Source organism: Coloeus monedula, assembly GCF_965178545.1.
Source record: "Coloeus monedula genome assembly, chromosome: 6".
Lineage (NCBI taxonomy): Eukaryota > Metazoa > Chordata > Aves > Passeriformes > Corvidae > Coloeus > Coloeus monedula.
In genome coordinates this window covers 2,266,484-2,287,424 of record NC_138786.1, presented here as the reverse complement: position 1 = coordinate 2,287,424, position 20,941 = coordinate 2,266,484, and the positions used below count along the sequence as shown (strand labels likewise).

Here is a 20,941-nt window from a genome sequence, read left to right as displayed (position 1 = left end):
CTCAGAGTTTCAAAGAGCTACTTGTTAAATTCTGGGGAATCAGAAGCCTAATATACACCTCATGGAGAGTCAAGGCTAAAGAAAAATGATTCCCAGTTCTGCTCACAGCCTGGAAAGCAAAGGGCTTTCATTCTTCTCTGCTCCTCAGTCTTATTTTAAAGCATATAATTTGCTTATGTGGGAATAACTGAGCTCTTCTAAGAACCAAATTCTCTTTTGTCTGCCCATTTCCATCTATGTCAAAAAGGTAACAGTCTTAATAATGTATTTTAAAAATCAACCAAGATTTGTTCCTCCTTTTTATGCTCACACTGGCGCATTTGGAACACCATCACTTCCTACGGGTTAGAGGATACACGTGAGAAACAGATGAAAAGAACAATCAGAAACAGTTATGTACAGTGGGTTTGTGCACATCCAAAGCACTCTGAGGGCTTGGTAATTTCATTCTGCTGCACCATCCACTAAAAACATAAATTAAGAAAAAAATTAATAAACAAATCCAAACCCTCAGTCACTGAGTTTAAGTGGAAAAAAAGTAAAACACTTCTCCATCAAGTGAAAAATCAATTCCCTCGGTCAGATGCTGCACAGATACACCAGGCTCTTCAACACTTGTACCACAGCTGCTCTTTTTCCAAGAGCCCATTGTCCCAACCCTCCAGTACATCTGTAGCTACACTTCAGCAGGAGAATTCCAAAAGCAAAACAGGAAGAAAGTTTTCTTTGCACTCTGAGAGCCTGCATTTTAAGCAGTGTCAGGGGCTTGCTGGTGCTTAGCAGACATAATTTACCGGTGTCACCAACAGGATGACGAGTAACTGGTTGACAGAAATAAGCCTTCTCCTCTAATGGTTGGTTAGACCAAACTATGTGTCAATTAAATATACAGATTTAAAAACAGTGGTGCCCAGACTGGTGCTGTGTATAGATATGTAAGAAATCCCTGAGTGGTTTGTGTTGGAAGGAACCAAAGACCATCCAGTTCCAAGCCTGGAACGCGCTCTCTCGAAGCTCAAACACTGCAGTGCTGCTGCAGCTTTGGCAAGCCCCTCATCATTAAAAAGAGGTTTGTAGAGTTGATCCAAACCCAAAGTCGGTGCTGTCTAGGAACAGAGCAGCTCCCAGCCTGGCTGTTCTGCTGCCAAAGGGGAGGCTCCCTGGCAGGGCAGGAGCAGCAGGCAAGCTGGCAACAAACACCCTCCTGCAAGACACTGAACTAACGTGGACCTGACCCTGCTGGTGCCCCAAAAAGGCCTAAGTGTGAGAGCTAAATCCAGCCCTCAGAAATGTAGTGAGAATGTTGGTTTGCTTTCTTCCTCCTACACACAGCACTCTTATGAAGCACTGCATGGAGCTGGTGTCCACACTGCTGGGAGGAGATGAGCAAACTTTCATCTGCAACGTGAGAATCCCTGTTCATACAAAGCCATTAACAAAGCCTCCACTTATCTCCAAGAGCAAAAAAAAATGTCATGGTCCCCATGAGCCTGCCCGAGAAAAAAATAAATTTAGATTTGCATCTGGTGGTGGAAGCGAGCAAAGTTCACACTAGGAATAAAATGCAGCCACAGGGTAATTAACAAAGATTATCAAAGGATGGGAAGGTTTCTCTTTTGCTAAAAGGATTGGAATCAGTAATAGCTGGCTTTGTAAAACCACTCATTCACCCAGCCTTTGAATACCAATGTAAGGCATCACATTGCTAAAAATATTCATAATTATCAGAGTCTAAGCTACAACAATAAAGTTCAAAGTTTGCTTCCCACAGCAGTTTTCAAGTTTGTACAAAGTGCTTACTGGAATAAAACCAGTAACCTATTGCTAAATATCAATCTAAAGATATTTGTGTATGAAGGTGGGGTCTTTGGGGTTTTTTTTTAATATTTCAGATATTTTATAGATGTCTCCCTAAATGCTTATTGCTACTTCTCACATGCAGTAGAGAACAAATATCTTTAATATAATGACAAAATAATGCTGTCTGTAATAAAATGTTTATTTTCCACTCAAAACCAGTTAAAGAAAAGTTTGTACTAGTAAATTGTAAAAGCTTTTGAGGATGAAGAAATACAGGCAGTTATATTACAGATATTTTGCACGTTTTAGTACAAGCACCAACTGAAGAGTTCTGCAGCAAAATGATGAAATTTCCTCTATTACCGTCTCTGGTTTTGATCCTCAAATTAAACCTTGAATTTTTCCCTTTTGGTTTTATTTTATAAATGAATAATTCACCAGGTCTATCTAGTTTACATTTTAACTGGAATGTAAATAAGCAGCCATGCTATTCTGAAGACAATAACATTTCAATTTATCTGGAAAAATAAGAGATTTTATGGCACAATAATGCAAACTGCAATGCCTCATTTAGAGAACAAATGCATTGTTCTGGTAAAATATTGCAGAATTAACTCGTCTTTCTGAGTATTGATATTGTAACATTATTGTTTGTGTGACAGGAAAAATCCCCATGGGCCCCATCAGGCAACACCTGCAGAACAGCTGCACACTCATGGGGACAACAAGAACAAATAGTTAATAATCCACTGGAGGTTCATTTTAAAAGACAATCTATATCTCACCCACTAAACCCTCCAAAAAAACATATTCTGAGGTAAAATAGGCCTTCCAGTTTAATGGATTTCTTTACTCAAAGATGGTTAGATTTGTTTATGTCATCAAGGCAAATCTCCAACACAACCCCGCCTTCCAGAATTCTTGAAGTCATGTTTCAAGGCAGAACTCTCTGAATTTTTACAAAGCTGAGCACTTATAGTATAGAAATCCAGTCACTGATGAGTTATCAATGACCTACAAAAAGAAGATGGTTGGAATTTTTTAACCCCTTTCTAATGGAGACTGCAATTTCTAGCACTTGGCCTAATATGTTGCTTTACTTCTATCTATCTTTTTAATCAGGCTGATATCAAGATTCAGGAAAACATCAACTAAAATAGTTAAAAATAACACATAGGGCATGCTGGAAGATCTCAGTTATAACAACCAAATCCTTGTTTTCTGATTGTTCATCAAAGCTAAGAAAAAAAATCACTTTGAACTGGCATCTGTTGAATTGTTTATGGAAATCCACGTCTATTGACAGCCTCACTCCTTCAGCTCTAAAACTACTCCTGCGCTTTTCCAGTACACTCGCCCTGTGCTCCATCCCGGAAAGCCACTACACACTTTACAATTTTTATGACAAAAACCACGGCTGGGCTTGAAGCAAGGAGGAGACAAACCACATGCTGTCAGAAATTTCCATGGAGACTCTGTGAGCACTGTTTCCAAGGGCAAGTGTAATGTTCATCTCTGAAGTCTCACGTTAAAATTAGTCGTACAGGTTGGACAAATCGGGAACTGCACACTTGATAAAAACTCAGTCATATGATACAATGCCAGCTGCTCCAGGTAATCCCTACTCCATTTATCTGCTGGAGTAAGACAGCACCTTTTCTTCCTTTTTCGTTCATATCTTTTATTTGTTCTGCTCCACATATATCAGCTCCAATCATGAATTATAATAATGTTTCATAGCTGATTTCGAAGTTTTACCTCCTTCAGAAGATTCCAGACCATAACTGTACATGAAGAAATGATGCCCTCTCTTCTCCTGCCCTCGTGCTCTCCAAAGACAGGACCTATCTCCCTGTCAAACCTGTCTTTCCAGAGTGAGGTTCCCCTCATCTCCATGACCCCAAGCCACCAAACCTCCTCAAGCAAGAGCGAAACATCTGCTCTGCCTCTCATTTTGCCCCCTGCTGAACCGGACTCTCCCTTCCCTGACACCCGGCGCCTTCCTCGAGTGTTATAAATGGCACTAATTAGGATCTTGGTTGCCCATTAACTCTTTTATTATTCATGTGACATTTATGATAAATGCCTTATATGACTTACAAATGGTTGAGGTGGTGCTTACACACAGAGGCATAAACTTCAGAGTCACGGGAGAAATCATTTAGCAGCAAGGCAGGCTGACTACTCCAGGGCTGACAACCACTTGCCGCCATGGAAATTTAAATCTTCTCGTTCAGCATAAAAGCTAAAGTAGTGTGGCATTCCTAGAAGTGCAGGTGGACTCCTATTTCAACAATCTTTTGCCTCACTGTAAATATCTCTAAAGATGGCTTTCTCCAGCCAGCCAGGGCTGTGCACTGCATGTTGGCCATAAAACAGAAAAAAGCCCTGCCTTTCTCCAACAGAAAAGTCTCCTGCAACAGCCAAGTTGTCATTTCTCAGGATTATCATATCCTGTTAATTAAGTTGCAAAATTCAGAGCAGAGTAACCCCGATGAACATAAATTACACAAAAATGGATTTGATTTGCATGTAATAATGGCTTCTTTCAGAATTAATTACAAATATGCTGGAGTGTGGATTAACGTCCTCCTGATTCAGCAATGTATGTGCATGTTTAGCTGCTCTTCTAAGCTAGGGCTAGGAGTAAATTGTCTAGACAATTAATTATAATTCTTCTCTCATTTGCCAAAAAACCAGTAAAGCTTTGTGTGGAATCAGTTACCCAGACTTCTTCCATCCCTTCAGAGATCTTAAAAAAATCCATGGGCATATTTTTCATTCCATAATGAATTAAATTGCACATTGTTCATCATCAATTCTATCTGTGCAACCTGCCAGTACAGACTCCTCATACTTGCCATGGATTAAAAGCTGAACAAGAAACCAACCTCTAAAAATATATCCTTGTTTCAAAACCCCACCTAAGAGGAATAAGGAGAGCTTTGGAAGGATCCCTGCCCAGGGAACGAGGCAGTTCCATTTGTAAGCTGGTCTTTAACGCTCTGCTAAACGCTTCTTCTTAAGTAAACAAACAGCGAGGGAAATGTGCTTGAAGACAGAGATAAAAATGCACATCTATTTACTTTAGAAGCCTGCAAAGCCTGTTCTTTCACGGCTACACTGTGAGGAAGTGGTGCAACTATTTAAATTCAATCACCATGGGAGTTCAAGGCACACTCCAAAAAAAGCTGCGTGTTGTACCCTCTCCCGCATGCAAAAGCCAGCTCTGCAGAAATAAACGTTGTAACACCGGGAAGTATTTTACCAAATCATACATGAGCCTGAAGAAGAACACATCAAATAATTTAAAATCAATAGATCTTAAGGACAAGGCTTGGTCAGTCCATCCCAAAAGACCTATTTTCAACACCCAGTTTCACAGAACCACAGCATCCCTTTCTTGGTTGTGAGAAGGTTGTGGAGGAAAGAGGAAGAAAAATCTCAAATCATGATTTTGCTGCAAACTGCCCAGCAACACTCAAAAGGAGAACCAACCATTCAAACAAAACCTAAAATACCAACAAAAAATCCTCCAAAATATCAAACACAAAGATATTTTTGGCATGAACAAACAGAGTATTTAAATATACCCTTTTTATAAAGTAATTTATACTGCAATAACATCCATTGCTTTTTTTTTTTTTTTTTTTTTTTTTTGTATTTACAGTGTAGTGTTGGAAAAATTCAATTTCAAGCCAAAGTAATTTGCTTTATTCTCCATGGTTACTAAACACCACTAGACACGGATATTTCTGAGTGCAGAAACAGTTGCATAAAAAGTCATTAATTTCGGTTACTCCCCGAAAACTTACAGAAGAAACCAGAACTGATAGCCTACAATAAATATTGAAATTCATCTAAATTTCAATAACTCAACTACGACCTCAAATATCTCTGACAGTGTATTCCCAAAGGACAAAAAGAACAACCAGAAAATTCCCAGCCAGCCTGACCACTGTTCTCTGTCACTGCTTTCCTGAATGCTGCAGGAAGTTTTAAACTGATCAAGTGAAGCACATTACTGGTGTTAGCCCACTGAACTTGCTGCTCAGAGGCATCCCACACTTTTTTCCAGAGTCAATCCTCCAACGGGAACACCACTCTTTCCCCAACAGAGCACTGAGAATCAAATTTCAGGATCTCCTACCTCGATCAAAAAGTCTCCAGTTCTCAGGCCAGCTTGCCATGCTACTCCCCCTTCATCCACAGATTCCAAGTACTGCAAAGCAGGAAAGGCTGGAGTTGGGGTGAATTCTTCAATTGGTGTGTCAGCTTTAAAAATAAATACCACATTAAAAAAAGAAAGTTATGGAGTGCTTGCAATTACCACTTGACTACAGGCCTATCATTGGCCATTCCAATTTAGGGTTAAAAAATGGTGGGTGCTGGAAGTGAGAGGGATGTGCCTCACGGGAGATCAGGATGCTGGGGACAGAGTGCAATCCCTCTGCAATAGCAATCCACAGGTCTTCCTTCCAGAGGGGAAAATACCTACTCCTTTCCTGACACAAACCAAATCAAGCTGCACCAGGCAAGAGTTGGGTTCTGATATTCCAGGATATTTGGTATTGGCTCAAGTAACCCTTTTGTGTGCCTGGAAGAATGCTGTAACTCTGGCAACATCCACCTAAAAATGATTTATGTGCTGTAGCCAGGAGAGAGCATCTGGCTAACTAGGGGGGTAGGGTCGGTGGCAAAGGATGAAGAAGATCAACCAGAATTTTTTTTTTTTCCCTCCTAAATTTAGATGTGCATAACAAAGAAGAGACCAGAAGAAATCACTTTTAAGGACAGGAGGCACAGCTGGCCCTGTGACAGCCCTGCCTGTCCCTCTGTGTCACGTACACACATGGGCAGGAAAGTCCTTGGGTCTTTCACCTGAGGTGCCCCCGCTGCTACGGAGAAAAGCTCGGGGAAACTGTCGGGCTCCCACAGAGGGAGTGAGCCCTGCTCGAAGCACTGATAACCCACACCAGTGCTCAGAGATCAGGCAGTGCCTTTGGCTTTCCTGCTTCGACTCCAAACATTTCATTTGGCTAAAACTGGCAAAGCTTTTCCAGCCCTGCAGATCCGCGGTGGCACCGGTTTAGGTTTAGGGGTGGGGAGCGGCGAGAGCAAAAGCCATGTCCCAAGAATGAAGACATGGAATAATTTTCATGCTCAAGCAAGGCAAGGGAGAACCCATGTGAAATGAGGGGGAGCAAGAGATGGGGCATACCATCATAGATATATATTCTTTTTTTAAATACTAAAGGAGCAAACTGCACTGAAAGTTAAAAAGCAAATCATTAAATAGAATGCCTTTTTTAACTCTTAGGAATGCCACCGTGATAGATTTTAGCCTACAGAGAAGGACCATGCAGCTTAACACATGAACAGCTTTAAAAATGAGCACACTACAGGCCATGCAACATACGTGCAGCTTCTGAAGATATAAAAAAAGGTCGTATTTTCATACTAAAACTGCACCAATGTCACCTTGCAGAAAGATCCACCCTATTTTAAACAAAACATCCCTCTCTTGCCTACTCCTATTCGCAGCCCTATTTAATCAGGCTGGCATTTGAAATAAAGCAGCAGTTTTTATGAGGAAAGCAGGTTTCCCACAGTTAAGTAAACTGCACAACAGAACAGATTAACGGCAAAATACTACATCCACCGGCACGAGAAAAATACAGGCAAAACTTTCTCCCCCCAAACGATTATGCAGTGCTTCTCCTATGTAAAAATGCAAACTGCTTCGGAGAGAAGCCACCGAAATCCATCGGAGTAGTATAGCACACAGAGAATCCTGTTGTCTAGCAACCAAGTGCACCAAGAATAATTCCTGCTTATATTCCGAGATGTATAAATTTCTTCATGCCACTGCACATCACACACACACACACACTCACACACACACACACACACACAGAAGCACATACCTTTTGCCCCTCTGAGCACAAATCCAAATCCTTCATTGTCTTTTTTCTGCAGGACCACTGCCTTTTCTTCTATTATGCAGTCACTGTAGAGAGAATTCCGAGGATAGCGACCATTATTACATCCCTTCATCACCACTGTAGTAGCTGCTCCTCCAGTGTGCAGGTTCATCATCATCACAGCCCGTTAATCAAATAATATTGCAGTAACCAAGCATGGGAAAATATAGAACAAATAGCAGCGAGGGGAAGACAAAGACTAAGCTGGATGGTAAAAGAGAACATGACAAAGCAACTTAAAAGGAGTAAAAAAGGCAGAGAGGAAAAAGAAAGAAGAAGAAATCATGCATGGTGGTTTGTGTTCTATATGAATGACTGGATGAACATGTGATCATGTAATCTGTGGGCTAGCTAGGACTCTAAAAGGAAAAAAAGTAAGTGAACTGAACGACAGTATCATTAATAAACTCCTCAATCGTGGATGTACCAGATGCATCTTCTAGTGAAGCCAAAATGAAACCAACCAGAAGAAAAATGAGGCAGCATTTTAAATTTAAAGATAATAAATTATGATTTTCTATTAGCTAACTAAAAGGCACAAATATATTCTGAAAGCTATGCCTTGCATCAAAAGCCCTTTTTCAATCCTATTGAATGTTGCATGCTGCAAGAATCCCACATGATCATCTGACAGCCTACAATGCTAACAACGTGCAGCTGCCTTGGCGTCATCAAGCACAAATTTCCACAGCATCAAGAATCTGCATAATTGAAATAGTAACAAGGCATGCACAAGCAGGAAAACACATTTTCTAAGGAATATTTCCTGTCTCCTGATAAACAATTAATATTATAAAACAAGGAGATGGTGTAAAGGACTATTTATGTAAGCAGTATTCCCTTAAAGAGAAAGTAGCCTTAGGAATCTCACTGTCATTGGCTGAGATAAAAGTAGAAGGTAGATGAAGAAAACGCACAAAATACACATTAAAATGGAACCTTTCAGGCACAGGGAACGATCTGTAAAAGCCTTAAGTTGTTTAATACCTTTCATTAAACATGAAGTTACTAAAAATAAGCTCAAAAAAAAAAAAAAGAAAAGAAAAGAAAAGAAAAAGAAAAAAAAATTGGGATGCTCCTTTAGGTACCAAAGCATTGCACAGCACGAGTTGCAGGGGTTAAGTTCATGAATTGTCAGCACTGCAAACTAAGCTGCTCTAAAATACCTACAGAATTAGTTCAGATAGAAAGGAGTGTGGGCAAGTTTGCTTTCCTTAATTTTTTACTAGCCAGCTTCGGTTCCCACTGGTCTCGTGCAGAATCCAGTCCCCAAAGCAGTGAGGGCAAGGAGAGACTGGATCTGCCTCAGGGCTGTTAATAATCCCCAGGGGAGGAGGAAACTAAAGAAAGGGACACTGCTGTGACCTTTTTATTTAAAGCCCTGAACAAAGCGAGGGATGATGATCTCGGGACACCGATGGACAGCCTCCAAACTCCCGATTTCTCGTGCATCACAGACCATCCTTTTGGTGCCTTTCCAACTCTGCGGGATGAAACTCCCCATGGCTGCTGAAGCGATGATGTGAGGTTATCTTCCAAATTGCAGAGTGTTTAACACCACACACGAATTCAAACTGCCACAGCGGTGACTTTGTGGGCCAGAGATGGTCTCCATCAGCACCAACAGCTTTGGTGTCTCTCAGCTTATGGTTATTCACTGTGTCATTCAGACATTTCCTGTTCTTACAACTGAAAAACTTCTGCTGCTTGAGAAAGCCCAACACCCCCTGCTCAGGGATATCGGGGTGGGATGTAATATGCAACTCTCAGAGCCCACTGAAGCTCTCCATCAACATTCTGATGTTCTAGAAGCTGCCAGTGCCTTGGCTGATTTCCCTCATTTCACTACCATGTTCTCAAGGTGGGTCCCTGTACTTATCCACTGAAGAATCAACAGTGAGTTTTTTTTCTTAATACTTGGTCAAATTAATAAAACCCATTCCTGTCAAGTTTCCTTGTAAGCACTCAATAGCTTAATAGAGGTTAGAAGGCAACTCCTGAGATCCTAATCATAGCAAGAGTTTGCTTCAAAGAACCCCCTCATGTCCCCTCCCCAAATCTCACTCCAGTGTCAGTTCATTTCCATACAGAATTCAGAAGTTTATCAGCTCAGCAAACTCAGGATCAATTCACCTGGTCTACACTCTCCAAAAAAACCAGGCATCCAGGGTCCTTCCAGAGCCAGCTTATGAAATGGATGGGCATTGTTAAGTCATGCTCACTTCATCCTAATGTACAGGTTAAAGGTCTAAAAACCACCTGTGATTTTCTTCTCGTGTCCAGCACACCTATTCCATAAACTACCCAGGTTTATACTTCAGTTCATGTACTGAAAGTGGGGATACCAAGTTGCCAACATTTTACAATTTCACATTTTACGACATTTTACAAAGTTTTGAGTTTTACACGCAGGGGAGAGGTGAGAGGGAAGGCAAGGGGAAGCACAACATGATTTTTTTGTGAGAAAACACACAAACTGATCTCTAGTATTTGACAATACAGCTTTCTAATATATAGTTGCAGCCATAAAGAAAACAGCATCACAGCCTGGAAAGTAAAAACGTAGGCTCGAAAAAATCAGATGTGTAGCATTTCTTCTCATTTATGTTCCCTAGGAGTAGGGAACCAGCAATAATCCTATGGCTTGAGTAGCTTAAACTTGTTCAAGCAACCACAGCAAGCAAATTGATTCTCCATGCACCCCCCAGTGCTGCAGAGAGAAGAACCAGCAGCAGGAAAAGGTGGAAGACCAACAGGCACACACAAAAATGAACTGAACTTGCAACCTCCACAGCCTTTCTCCCAGAAGAGTTTGCATTCCCAAGACAAGGGGGCAGAAGAGGGGGAGAGTTTAACCTCTGACTGTTTGCAATGCCGCTTTTTGCTTGCTTTGCCACGCCAGGGTTCTCTGTGCCAGTCAGGGTGGACCCTCCACCGAAGGTCTGTTCACAGTCCACCTGCTCCTAGCAGGCAAAGTGGTGCCAAATGTAAAAGTAGGTCAAAATTTCTCCCCATGAGCTTTTTTGGCAGTGTCTCTTTGATCCTGGAGGTGTTGTAAATATTCAGCAGCAGAACACAGGGTGCAGCAACCAGTGACAAATGAAGGTGACATTACGTGAGGAGCCTGCTCAGAGGCCTGAGCTCAAGCAAGAAGAGGAATTTCTTTCCAGGCTCTTTCAGCACAATGCAGAGCTCTGTGTGAGGCCAGACAGTCCCTGTTATCTGTGATATGCTAAATTTCAATAGGTAAAATCCCTGAAGTCCATTTCTGTCCACTTCCCATCCCAAACCAAAATTAAACAGCTTCCAGTTCAGAGAGGAGTCCTCAGAATATGACCGGTTCCATATGATGGTAATAAAAGGAGTAATTCTAAAATCAATAGCTCATTACTTAAATAGGGCACACACTGCTTTGACTTTGGGCTGTGGAAGGCCAAGATTCATTGCAGGCAAAGTGAAATGCAAAAGGCATCCTATCAAGTGCAGGATAGATCTGTGTGGAGCATGATCGTAAAAACTTCAGGCCAAAATAACAGTCAGTCTAAAGCTCTGCTTTACTCAAGCAGTAAATATTAGCAAACATACTTGTTCATCAGCTCATGTAGCTTCCTTAACAACTTAAGGCTCAGGAATTGTGCAGAGCTGTTACAACTTCCATAATTTTACACTTACCAATGGAGAAAGGGAAATGCAAGGGTTTGCCCATGGTCAGACAGACATGTGAGTTTTGAACTCAGCACCATTCCACATAACAATCATCATTTGTGTGGGCTTTTCAAAACAGCAGGAATTTCTGCTTTGCTAACAGCCCATTAGGATAACATTTGAGGAAGGAAGGAGAAACGTCAAGTCCGTCATAAAGACTTGTATGAAGAAAATAAAGGTTGGAGTGCGGGTTCATGCTGGAGGCAGGTCCATGAAACATGGCTTCCTGTTCTCACTGGGGATAACTACACCCTATCTTAAGGCAGGACTTGGCCCACAAGTTAAAATACTAAATTACAGAGGTGGAGACTATCAGGACTACAGGATGTGTTTGGGCAAGTTTGTATCAAGTGTTTCATTGCTGATTTCGATCTGAAAAACAGCACTTAGAGGACACTCCACTGAAAATTATCACCATTATCTGGAAAGAAAAGTGGCTGTTTGGTATTTTGTCAGTGTCTCCCCAAGGCAGAGGAAAAAAATGAATTTAAAAGGAATTATTTTCCTGATTCTCTGCAGTCATGCATCCCCTAGAAATGTAACCCAACCTTCTCAGCTCCAGTAGCCCCTGAGCCCACGAGCCCTCCAGTCAGGACTTGCTCTCCCCTTGAGTGAGAAGTGGCTCTCTCCGGGTTCACTCCTTTCAGTTGGCCAAGTAAATCTCCATCTCTTCATTAGCCCTTTTTCCTCTCCTCAGCACTCTTGCAATTGCAATCTTTTGGAAAGATCTACTGAGTTCACAGCTAGATACATCCTAGAAGAATCAAGTGCTCTGCCAGGTGCAATAAAACGATATCTAAATCATTCCATAAATTTATATCCAACGTCTGGAAGCAGTCACACTAATTCCTTTCCGGATAAGATGGCCAATTTATAGTGGTTATGTTCAAGCCAGAGAAGGGCATTTGGGAAATCTGTTCAAGAGGAGGAGCCCCTTGTGCATTATCCAACAGTCAGTCCCTGTTAAAGACATATCAAAAATATTCTCTCCCTCTTTTCGGGAAGTAACATGTCCTGATACCACAAAAAAACGGAAATTATGTCTACAGCAAACCTTATTGTAGGATGTAGCAAACTTTCAGTGCGAAAACATTTCCTGTTACTGCTGGAAGGGGTCAACCTTACAATTTATAGTCAGCTACTCTAATGACTTCAGGAAAATTGGCTAATCCTAATAATTAAGGCCTTCAAGATTAATGAAGACTCTCTCTGTGACTGCTCAAGTTTCCCAGGCATTGATCATCCACTTTTAGGTCTCACAGAAGAGCTCTCACAGCTCTCCTGTATCAGGCACAGCAGCAGTCACTTGCTCCAGAGGCAGCAGCTACAGCAGCGAGTGGGTTCTGTACACAGCAGAGAGGAAAATACACAGATTGCCCCTAAAAAACCCACTGGCAACCCAAACAGAAACAGTGGGATGTAGCCAGCCATAAATTCAAACCCACAGTGACCTCTCCCTTCACGGAATCCTGGAATCCCACAGTGGTTGAGGTTGGCTTACTCTGTACAGCTGAGCAATCCTAATGTCATATATGGCAAGTTGAAATGGTTTTCCTTTAGAACATGTGTTTATCGGGAAGTTTATAGCAAGATGTGTTTGGGAGGAAGAAAATATTCCCGAATAGATGGGTAAGTACCTCAGCACTCTACTCAGGGCAGACAAAACCCATCATGGGAATAGGAATACTGGAGAACAGTAAATTTTAAATTGATAAATTCCTTACTAGGGAGCTGAAGATACAAGTCCAATTAAAATATGACAGAGAAGGGATGAATGGAACCACATTGAACTAAAACATCTCCAAGTCATTGTGCTATCCCATTATAAAAAAACAAATTGGAGAATCAGGGCTGCATATGGGAGTGCAGCATGGAATCAAATGCTTCGTACTACCCATGGATCTCAGCCTCACAGGTACTCTCAAAGGAATCCAAGAAGAGAATCTTTACTGGCACGGACAATTGCTGGTTGTGTGCCAGTGCCTGACTGGCACAGCTGGCACTCAAACAAAACAACCCAGAGAAGACAGACAAGATCACCATTAGCCCTGCTTGCACTGTTTTCCTCTCTGGCTTTATAAATTGTGGCAAACAGTTTCAAATTGCAACAGAAAGGACATAGTCTCACTTCTTCTTGGTAAACTTGGCATAGCTGTGTCTTCCTCAGCTGGCCATGTTCAGGCCAGGTAAAGGAATAGGAAAAGAAGAAAGGATGCTCCAGCAATCCTCCTCTAAGCTCCCCATATTCATATATTTGTCTTTCCAATCTCTGGTACCAGTGCTGCTTCTCCAGAGTTAGTAAACATCTCGTGGAGCTCTTTGATCATGGGAACAGCAAGGCTGCAGATTTTGCTTTGAAATCTGCTGATGAAAGAGGGATATGTCAAACCGTGGCTGTTTTAAAAGACATTCAGATACTCTCCAGTTCCGGACCTGTACTCCACAGTGAGGGAATCACAGACTCCAGTAAAGCCTGACAGGGCACATCACATCTTCCACCCAAAAAAGGTGTTTCATTCACACTTCTAAACAAGGAATCAAGCCATCTGTGTTGGGTTTTGAATACTTGATACCCTGGGTGAAAAAAGAACAGTTCTTCACTAAGTCCCCAAACCCACACTAATACCAGCCACGAAGTGATTCAGGAAGAATCAGGAAGTCAGAAAGATGGTGCTGCTTCTTCCAGCCTGTGATCAGCAGAGGCACCCAAAAAATTAACCATCATTACAAAGAAGCAACCTATCTTAAAGAGAGTTACAGTGCTGTACACTTCGTTGGGTTTATGCTATAAACCTTTACCAAAAAATACAGGTTTAAAAGAGAAATATTAAATTTCACAACAGAAGTACAAAGTAGTTGCACAATTTCTTTATGTAGAACCGAGGAGAAACTTCCTCTCTCTCTCCCCCTCAGTCCACATTCCTTTATTCAGCTTTTAATTACATTTAATGTTATATTTTGGGGTGTGTAGGAGAAGGGAGTAGCCAATCTAAAGTAATACATTTCAAATCTATTGATCTGGCTAATGGTACTTGCAGGTTTTTTCTCTGTTTCCACCTTATGTTGCTGAAACTGCAACTAAAGCAAAATATTGATACAGCAAACCAGGAAGCCAGACAATTTTCTGGAAAGGGAAATCATACAGTAAACTCTGATTCTACATTATGGAGGAACCTCAGGATAGGATATGAAGGGAATAAAAAAGTTGGTATTAAGTTCATAATCTTAAGCAAATACATGTATAGGGTATATGTGCACCATATGTATGGATATATTGATATCCATATATGGGTATATTTATACACACACACATAACAGAACAAGTATTTTAGCCTTTTTAAAGAGAAATGTTATTATTCTTTCACATCTGTGTTGGTAGGGAGAAAACAAAAAAATCATTGGGGATGAGGAGAGTGGCAAAATGAGCTTAAAAAATAAAAGCTTCATTTCCCTGTATTAATGAATTTCATTTCTATTTTAAAAATGAACAGTCATTTCAAACACCACACACGACAAAGTGAAAACCAGACATGGAGCATGCAGGCAGAAGTCCTTGTGGTATGGAACAGCAGAGTTTTATAGCCCAGAGTCCTTCAAACCCCTTCACACATATTGTTCCACCTAGCACAGGAATATTTGGGGCTCCAGCAGGCTCCACTTGCAGCTGACACTTATCAGCAATTTTCAGTTTTAAATATCAAGCGTTTGAGCAGTGTGAGCCTGGACTGTGAAAATATTAATATTCATTGCTGATACGATGAGCCTTGAGCACACAGGCTGTCCAAACACTCACATATGTTTAGGTAACCAGAATATTTATCTAATAAACACTTTACTGGTTAGGTTTGTATTTTCCTACCCCAAACCAGCTGCAGTTCCAGCCCCTGATATTGCCACTAAACCAAAGAGAAATAGGAATTTTCTCCCTAATCATCTTAACATAAAAAGTGTTTAGATAAAAGGAATAGCAATTATAGATATTAAAACCTCTGCTTTTTTATAGAGGGGGTTTTTTTTGATTAATCGTTTTCCAGCTGTTTTTGCTAAAAATTGGTCATTACTATCACAGACAACCTCAGCACCAATGAGAGGAACATGTTCAGGGTTATCAAACAGGACAAGTAACAAAGATAGAACAAGGGAAGTAACTTCAGTCACACCTTGAGTTTAAAAGAAAACAAACAGAAAGTGTTTTATTAACACTTTTAAAATGTGTCACAAGCCCTTGAAGGCAGCAGTTTGACCTTGCAAGTCTTTACAACAATGATTAAACTCACTGTATGTTTTGGTATCATAACTCCACTTGTTCCAAGAGAGTCTCAACAAAAATAAACTATGAAATAGGGGAAAGAAATAGGTCATTTCAGGACTGGTGAGAAACATGAGTTTCAAATTAGTTTTAAGAGATCCCTCAGGTTTTCCATCACACCCTGCTTGCTGTGATGAGCAGGAGGAATTAGCATCCTCCTGTCCTGCAGTCCTCGGAAAATAAATACAGCCCTACCCACAAGGAGTCTGAGTAGCCCTGACTGTTCATTTCAGCTTTACAGATGTAAGTATTTCACTTACAAGTCTGCATTGTACAGAAGAGTACAGTGCTTAAATCAGTGTTAAACACACTGCAAAATTTTATGACAAAAAATGTTATGCCTTTAGTACATAGCTTACAAGTTAGTTTGAAGTTCTCTCTCAAAACAAATGAGGCCTCACCAAAGGCATAAAGTTCTTTTGAAAACATCTTGAATCTTCTCCAAGAGCTTTAAAAATACAGTGGACAGTGAGAAACTTTGAATTTCTAGGATTTTACACAAAAGACCGGTAAAGGTGATGTGAATTACGGTTTAGTTTTCACATATCCCTTTAAAAATCCTGACTAATCACCACATTATTTCACAGTCTCATTAACAGCAAAAAGGAGGTGGCAACTCTACCTTTTTTTCTGAAATATATTCTCCCTCTGCATTTCTCTAATTGCACTAAGCCCTTGGGTTATTTTAAGTGTCTCTCCAAATTTTGCTTTCCTGCAGGACAGCTTGAGAAATGTCCACCTTAACAGCTCTCCTGCCTTCCAGCATCATCAGTTCCAGCAATTTTGTCAAAGCATGGCCAGTTTAGCCCAAAATGTTGGTAGCAGGGAAAAAAATCACTGACTTTGCAATTTATTTAAATTGGCCATGACTTCTCTTAATTATGTGAATGTTGAACTGGAACCTCTCCCTGGTGCCCCCTTGCCTTTCACATTCAGCTCGTTGGTTGCACTTGGTGTGGAATTTCTGGGAATATGAAGCTTTCGTTTTCTGTGTACTGGGGACAGGGTAAAAATGTTGGTTTATCATTTCAAGCCAGTTCAGATGCACAGAGTTTAATGTATTTCAGAATTTACGGTGTTGGAAGTGTTTGCAGGAGAGGTAGAAACCACCTCTGCCACAGGTGCAGCCGCTCCAGGTTTGGACACGCTGGTCTAAAGGATCCCACAACCTACTCGGTATCAGCCCTGGTTTTCACCAAACTCTTAATTCTGTTATCTGGGCCAAATAAAAAATCAGAGAAATTAGAAGACATATGGGTAACAGTCTTTTTTTTCCCCCTAAAATTGCAGGTGCCGCTTTTTCTTAGTGCACACATTTAACACTCGCTATTCCTCCGCTCAGAACCTTGCCGTGAACTCAGTTCTAGTGTAACACTTATCCCTTAAAGCAAATCTTTTGTTGATACATTTTAGTCCTTGTCAGACATCGTTTCTCCCACGACAGGCTGACATTTTGTGTCAGAGAGAGCAGGAAGCCCCAGCAGCATCACCAGCTACTCAGTCGGTGCATCTGCCAATCACTGCCATGGAGCCCTGCACACATCCACAAGGACGGGGAGAGCATCTGCCCCTTGGCTCAGGAAGGAATAACACTTTCAAAGGACTTGGATAAAGCACTGCTCTGTCCAGCAGGTTCCTGGCATTCAGCAGCAGCTCAGGCTGTGGATTTAAGTCTGACACACATGGGACTGAAGCCCAGACCTTCTTTAGCCCAGGTGAACGCTCCAACACCAGCTATTGTTTGCTCTTTAGCTGATTCCTCTTTGTTGGCTTCTAAAGAAACACAACTCCAGCACATGTGGTTTGTCCCAGGACAAACAAGGCAGCCTCCTCCCACCCTCTGCCTTTTGCACCACGGAAGAGACCGAGCATGAAAATCCACCCCTTTCCAATTTTGGATCATTTCAGCTTCTAAGAGGAGCAAAACACATACATTGCCTGCCGGCCACACTGAGAATTTTGCCTCATAGATCAAATTCACCAAATGCATCAAATACTTGTGAAAATCTGGCTGGAAAGAGGTGGGTGGGGAAAAAAAGAGTGGTTTAAATCATTGCTCCCACTGGAGGCAAGCCCACAGTGCGAGCTCACCAGTTATCTGTTCCATTTGGGGCTGCCAAAATTTCCAATGGCATCACTCCCAAGCAGAGGCACCATACGGAGGCTTTGCTCAGCTGGTGATGAGGTGAGAGCACAGCAGCCAAAGGTGCCCTGGGGCAGGGAATTAAATCATGGTACAGGCTGGGACACAGGAATGGAAAACACTAATTGTCCTGTTTTCCTCTGCTCTAATTATGTGGCTCTTGCTTGTAACCAGCCTGGTGTCACACCCTCACAGACTTCGATTTCTGCATCTCCACTCCTTTTTCTTTCCTTTTGTTTTTTGATTTCCTCTAGTCTAATTTAAAGAAAAAACCCACTTTATTCCCCCTGTGCACAGGACACAGGCTGCTGCTTTCAGTGGTGACATTTAAATCCACACTGTTCTCCAGCATCCGGCCAGAGGAGTTGCAGAGGAAATCCTGCTGAGCCCGGGAGTACCAATTGCTGTGCAGGAAATGGCACAGCCCCCAGATCCCAGCCCTTGCAGGCACCAGCTTCTCTACCACAGTCACAAAGTTAAGTCTGGACCAGCACTAGAGGCAGAGCCCAAAAGTTTTTCAGAAGGAGCACTGTGATTTTGAATTTGGGAAAGGCTGTATATTTTTTGTCAGCTGCTGATCTCTCTTTGCTAACACTTGCCACTAAAAATTTAGGCAAACATTTAGCCCAGAAAATGCCTGACACATTTGAATCATTAGTTACCAAACCATTAGCTGCTAAAAGATGAAATCTCACTGAAGTAGGTTAAGCAAACTTCACTGTCAAGACAGCACACTACTTAAAAACGCACCTACAAGCTAATGGAAACTTTTATCACTCACTGTAGAGTTTTGCATCTTACTGTAATTGGATTAGACCTTAACAGTGCAATTCTAGTAGAGGTTTAGATGGAGAGGAACCACAATTCAGATGCACACACACATACACATGCCCTTTTTACCTCCTATCTCAGCAATTCCTTTCAATATTTGCTGTAGTCACCAGCACAAAAAGCTCCATCGTGGCATCACACAGCAGCAGGGGAGGCAAAGTGCAAAGCTGTTTATCAGCAACCAAAGGAATTTCCATTAGAAATTGAATAAGTGGAAATGAAAAACTTCACATTTTACATCTCCACCTGCTCCACAGAGACTACAATTATTGCCTTAATTATTGCCTAAATACATATGCAATTCTTCAAATTGCATCAAATCATGCTCTTCAAGTTAATGAGGCACAAGGTATTAAAATTGAGCTACCCTTGCCTTTCTGCCTCACATTAAGAGCAGTCCACTGTTACACTCACTGTTAATTAATTAATTCAGAACAGACAAGGGGCAAGTCCAACAAAATGACTTTAGACATCAGGTGAGGTTACATGCACACAAAACACTTTCCATGCTTTTTTTTTCTACAGTTTGGCTGGTGCTGGCTGTTCTCTGTGCCCAAAAGAACCATGATATCACATCTGCAGAGATCTTAAATCATTACAGTCTCAGAGAGCTTTTAGATGTAACCACATCACTGCCTCACACAGTTATATTTAATTAAAATGATGAGCATACTCAGATATTTTTGCTACCATCTTCTAGGCAAACCTGAGCTATGTGTATAGGTAAAAAAGGCAAAATGCTGCTGGTTTTACTTGTTTCCACCAGAGGAAACCAATGATTATGTTTAAAATATATGCCTGCAGGTAAGAACAGCTGTAAAATCACTTTCCACTTATTAGCAATGTGTCAATCCCAGAATAAACAAGAGAAATTGTGGATTTATTGTTAAGAGTGAACAGCACCATTTTAATCTCCTTACTCCCATTTCCTTCAAGAGATCACCTGAACAGTTCAGGCTTCCCAGGAAACATTAATACAGTGGAACTGGTGCCATCCAGCAGAAAACAAACAAAAGAGCAGTTCACAGAATCCTTGAATGGTTTGGGTTGAAAGGGACCTTAAAGATCATCCAGTTCCCATCCCACATCATCTAGTTCTAACCCCAATTCAGAAAATCCAATTTCTTCTCCGTGTAACAACACTTCTCTCACTGTTCTGCCTGGGGAGAACCAACGTGAAAATGTGGGAAGCAGGATACAAAATATAACAGCAGCTCTTATACCTTCCCTCAATTTTTGCAAGGATCCATTTGCCAGGATTTAGTGGATTGCTGCCAGGCAAGCAGCACTCAGCAAGCACATATGCCAAATTCCCCAACCCAGGGACACGGGGCCACCATAACCAGGAGAAAATCCCTTTCTCCCTGTCAGTTTTACATTCCTCACCACTTGCAATGGCCAGAATGCCACCCAAAAATTTCCATCTGTTTTAAATCTGTATTTTATTATTTTCAAATCTCTATTGAAGGAGATAAGCGACTGCATTTCTCCAGAGGGAAGATTATTTATGCAAAATATCCACATGAAACCGGATCTCGAACCAGAGGGAAGTATATTTCTGCATCAGACTGGGAAATTCCACCAAAAAAAGGTGTGTAGCACACCCAATGCTTAAACTACCAAGACAGCACCACTTAACATCACAGTTTCGGAACAAAGGTATCCAACAGGCACATCCTGTGGGCTAAAAAAAATTTTAAAAATAACAAAGCTCTGCACAGCATGCTGAGGTACAGGGGGTTAGACAGCTTCAGCTGTGCCAAGGAGTCTCTCTGAGCTGCTCAGGATTAAAGCTTCGGCTGCTCTACCCGACAGCGCGGATGACAACAGCAACGGAGAATGGCCGGGAAGGAACATCTGAGAAGAATCTCTCAGGTTTTTGTAAGGTGTTTGTGTGTAAATTGGCTCTTGAAGAGTTGCTCCTGTCAGCTTCTACACTCGTGGGACACGGATGCTGCCACCTGACTCCAAGTAGGGACAGTAGGGTTAATGAATTAAGCTTTTAATTAAGTTTTCTTACAGACTACACCATCCAATTTTCCTCTTTTTCTTCCTCCAGAAAAACAGAACAAAAACCGTAAGGCAAATCAATTTGGTCCTGTCATTAATTTGGTGGCAAAAAGCCTTTGAAAAAGGTTATTTGTCATCACCTCCTCTCCTGTGAGCTCC

General features: G+C 41.4%; 1 protein-coding gene across 2 annotated transcripts in view; it reads right to left on the bottom strand.

Moving 5' to 3' along the window:
- Positions 1-20,941, bottom strand: part of SHANK2 (SH3 and multiple ankyrin repeat domains 2) — a gene marked incomplete at both ends in the record, with an annotated part of 240,631 nt that overhangs the window by 102,051 nt on the left and 117,639 nt on the right. For both annotated transcript variants that reach the window (XM_082282737.1, XM_082282738.1), the window contains 2 exons: positions 5,951-6,075; positions 7,728-7,810. In XM_082282737.1, coding sequence (XP_082138863.1) covers positions 5,951-6,075; positions 7,728-7,810 — 208 coding nt within the window. The remainder of the gene's footprint in view (positions 1-5,950; positions 6,076-7,727; positions 7,811-20,941) is intronic.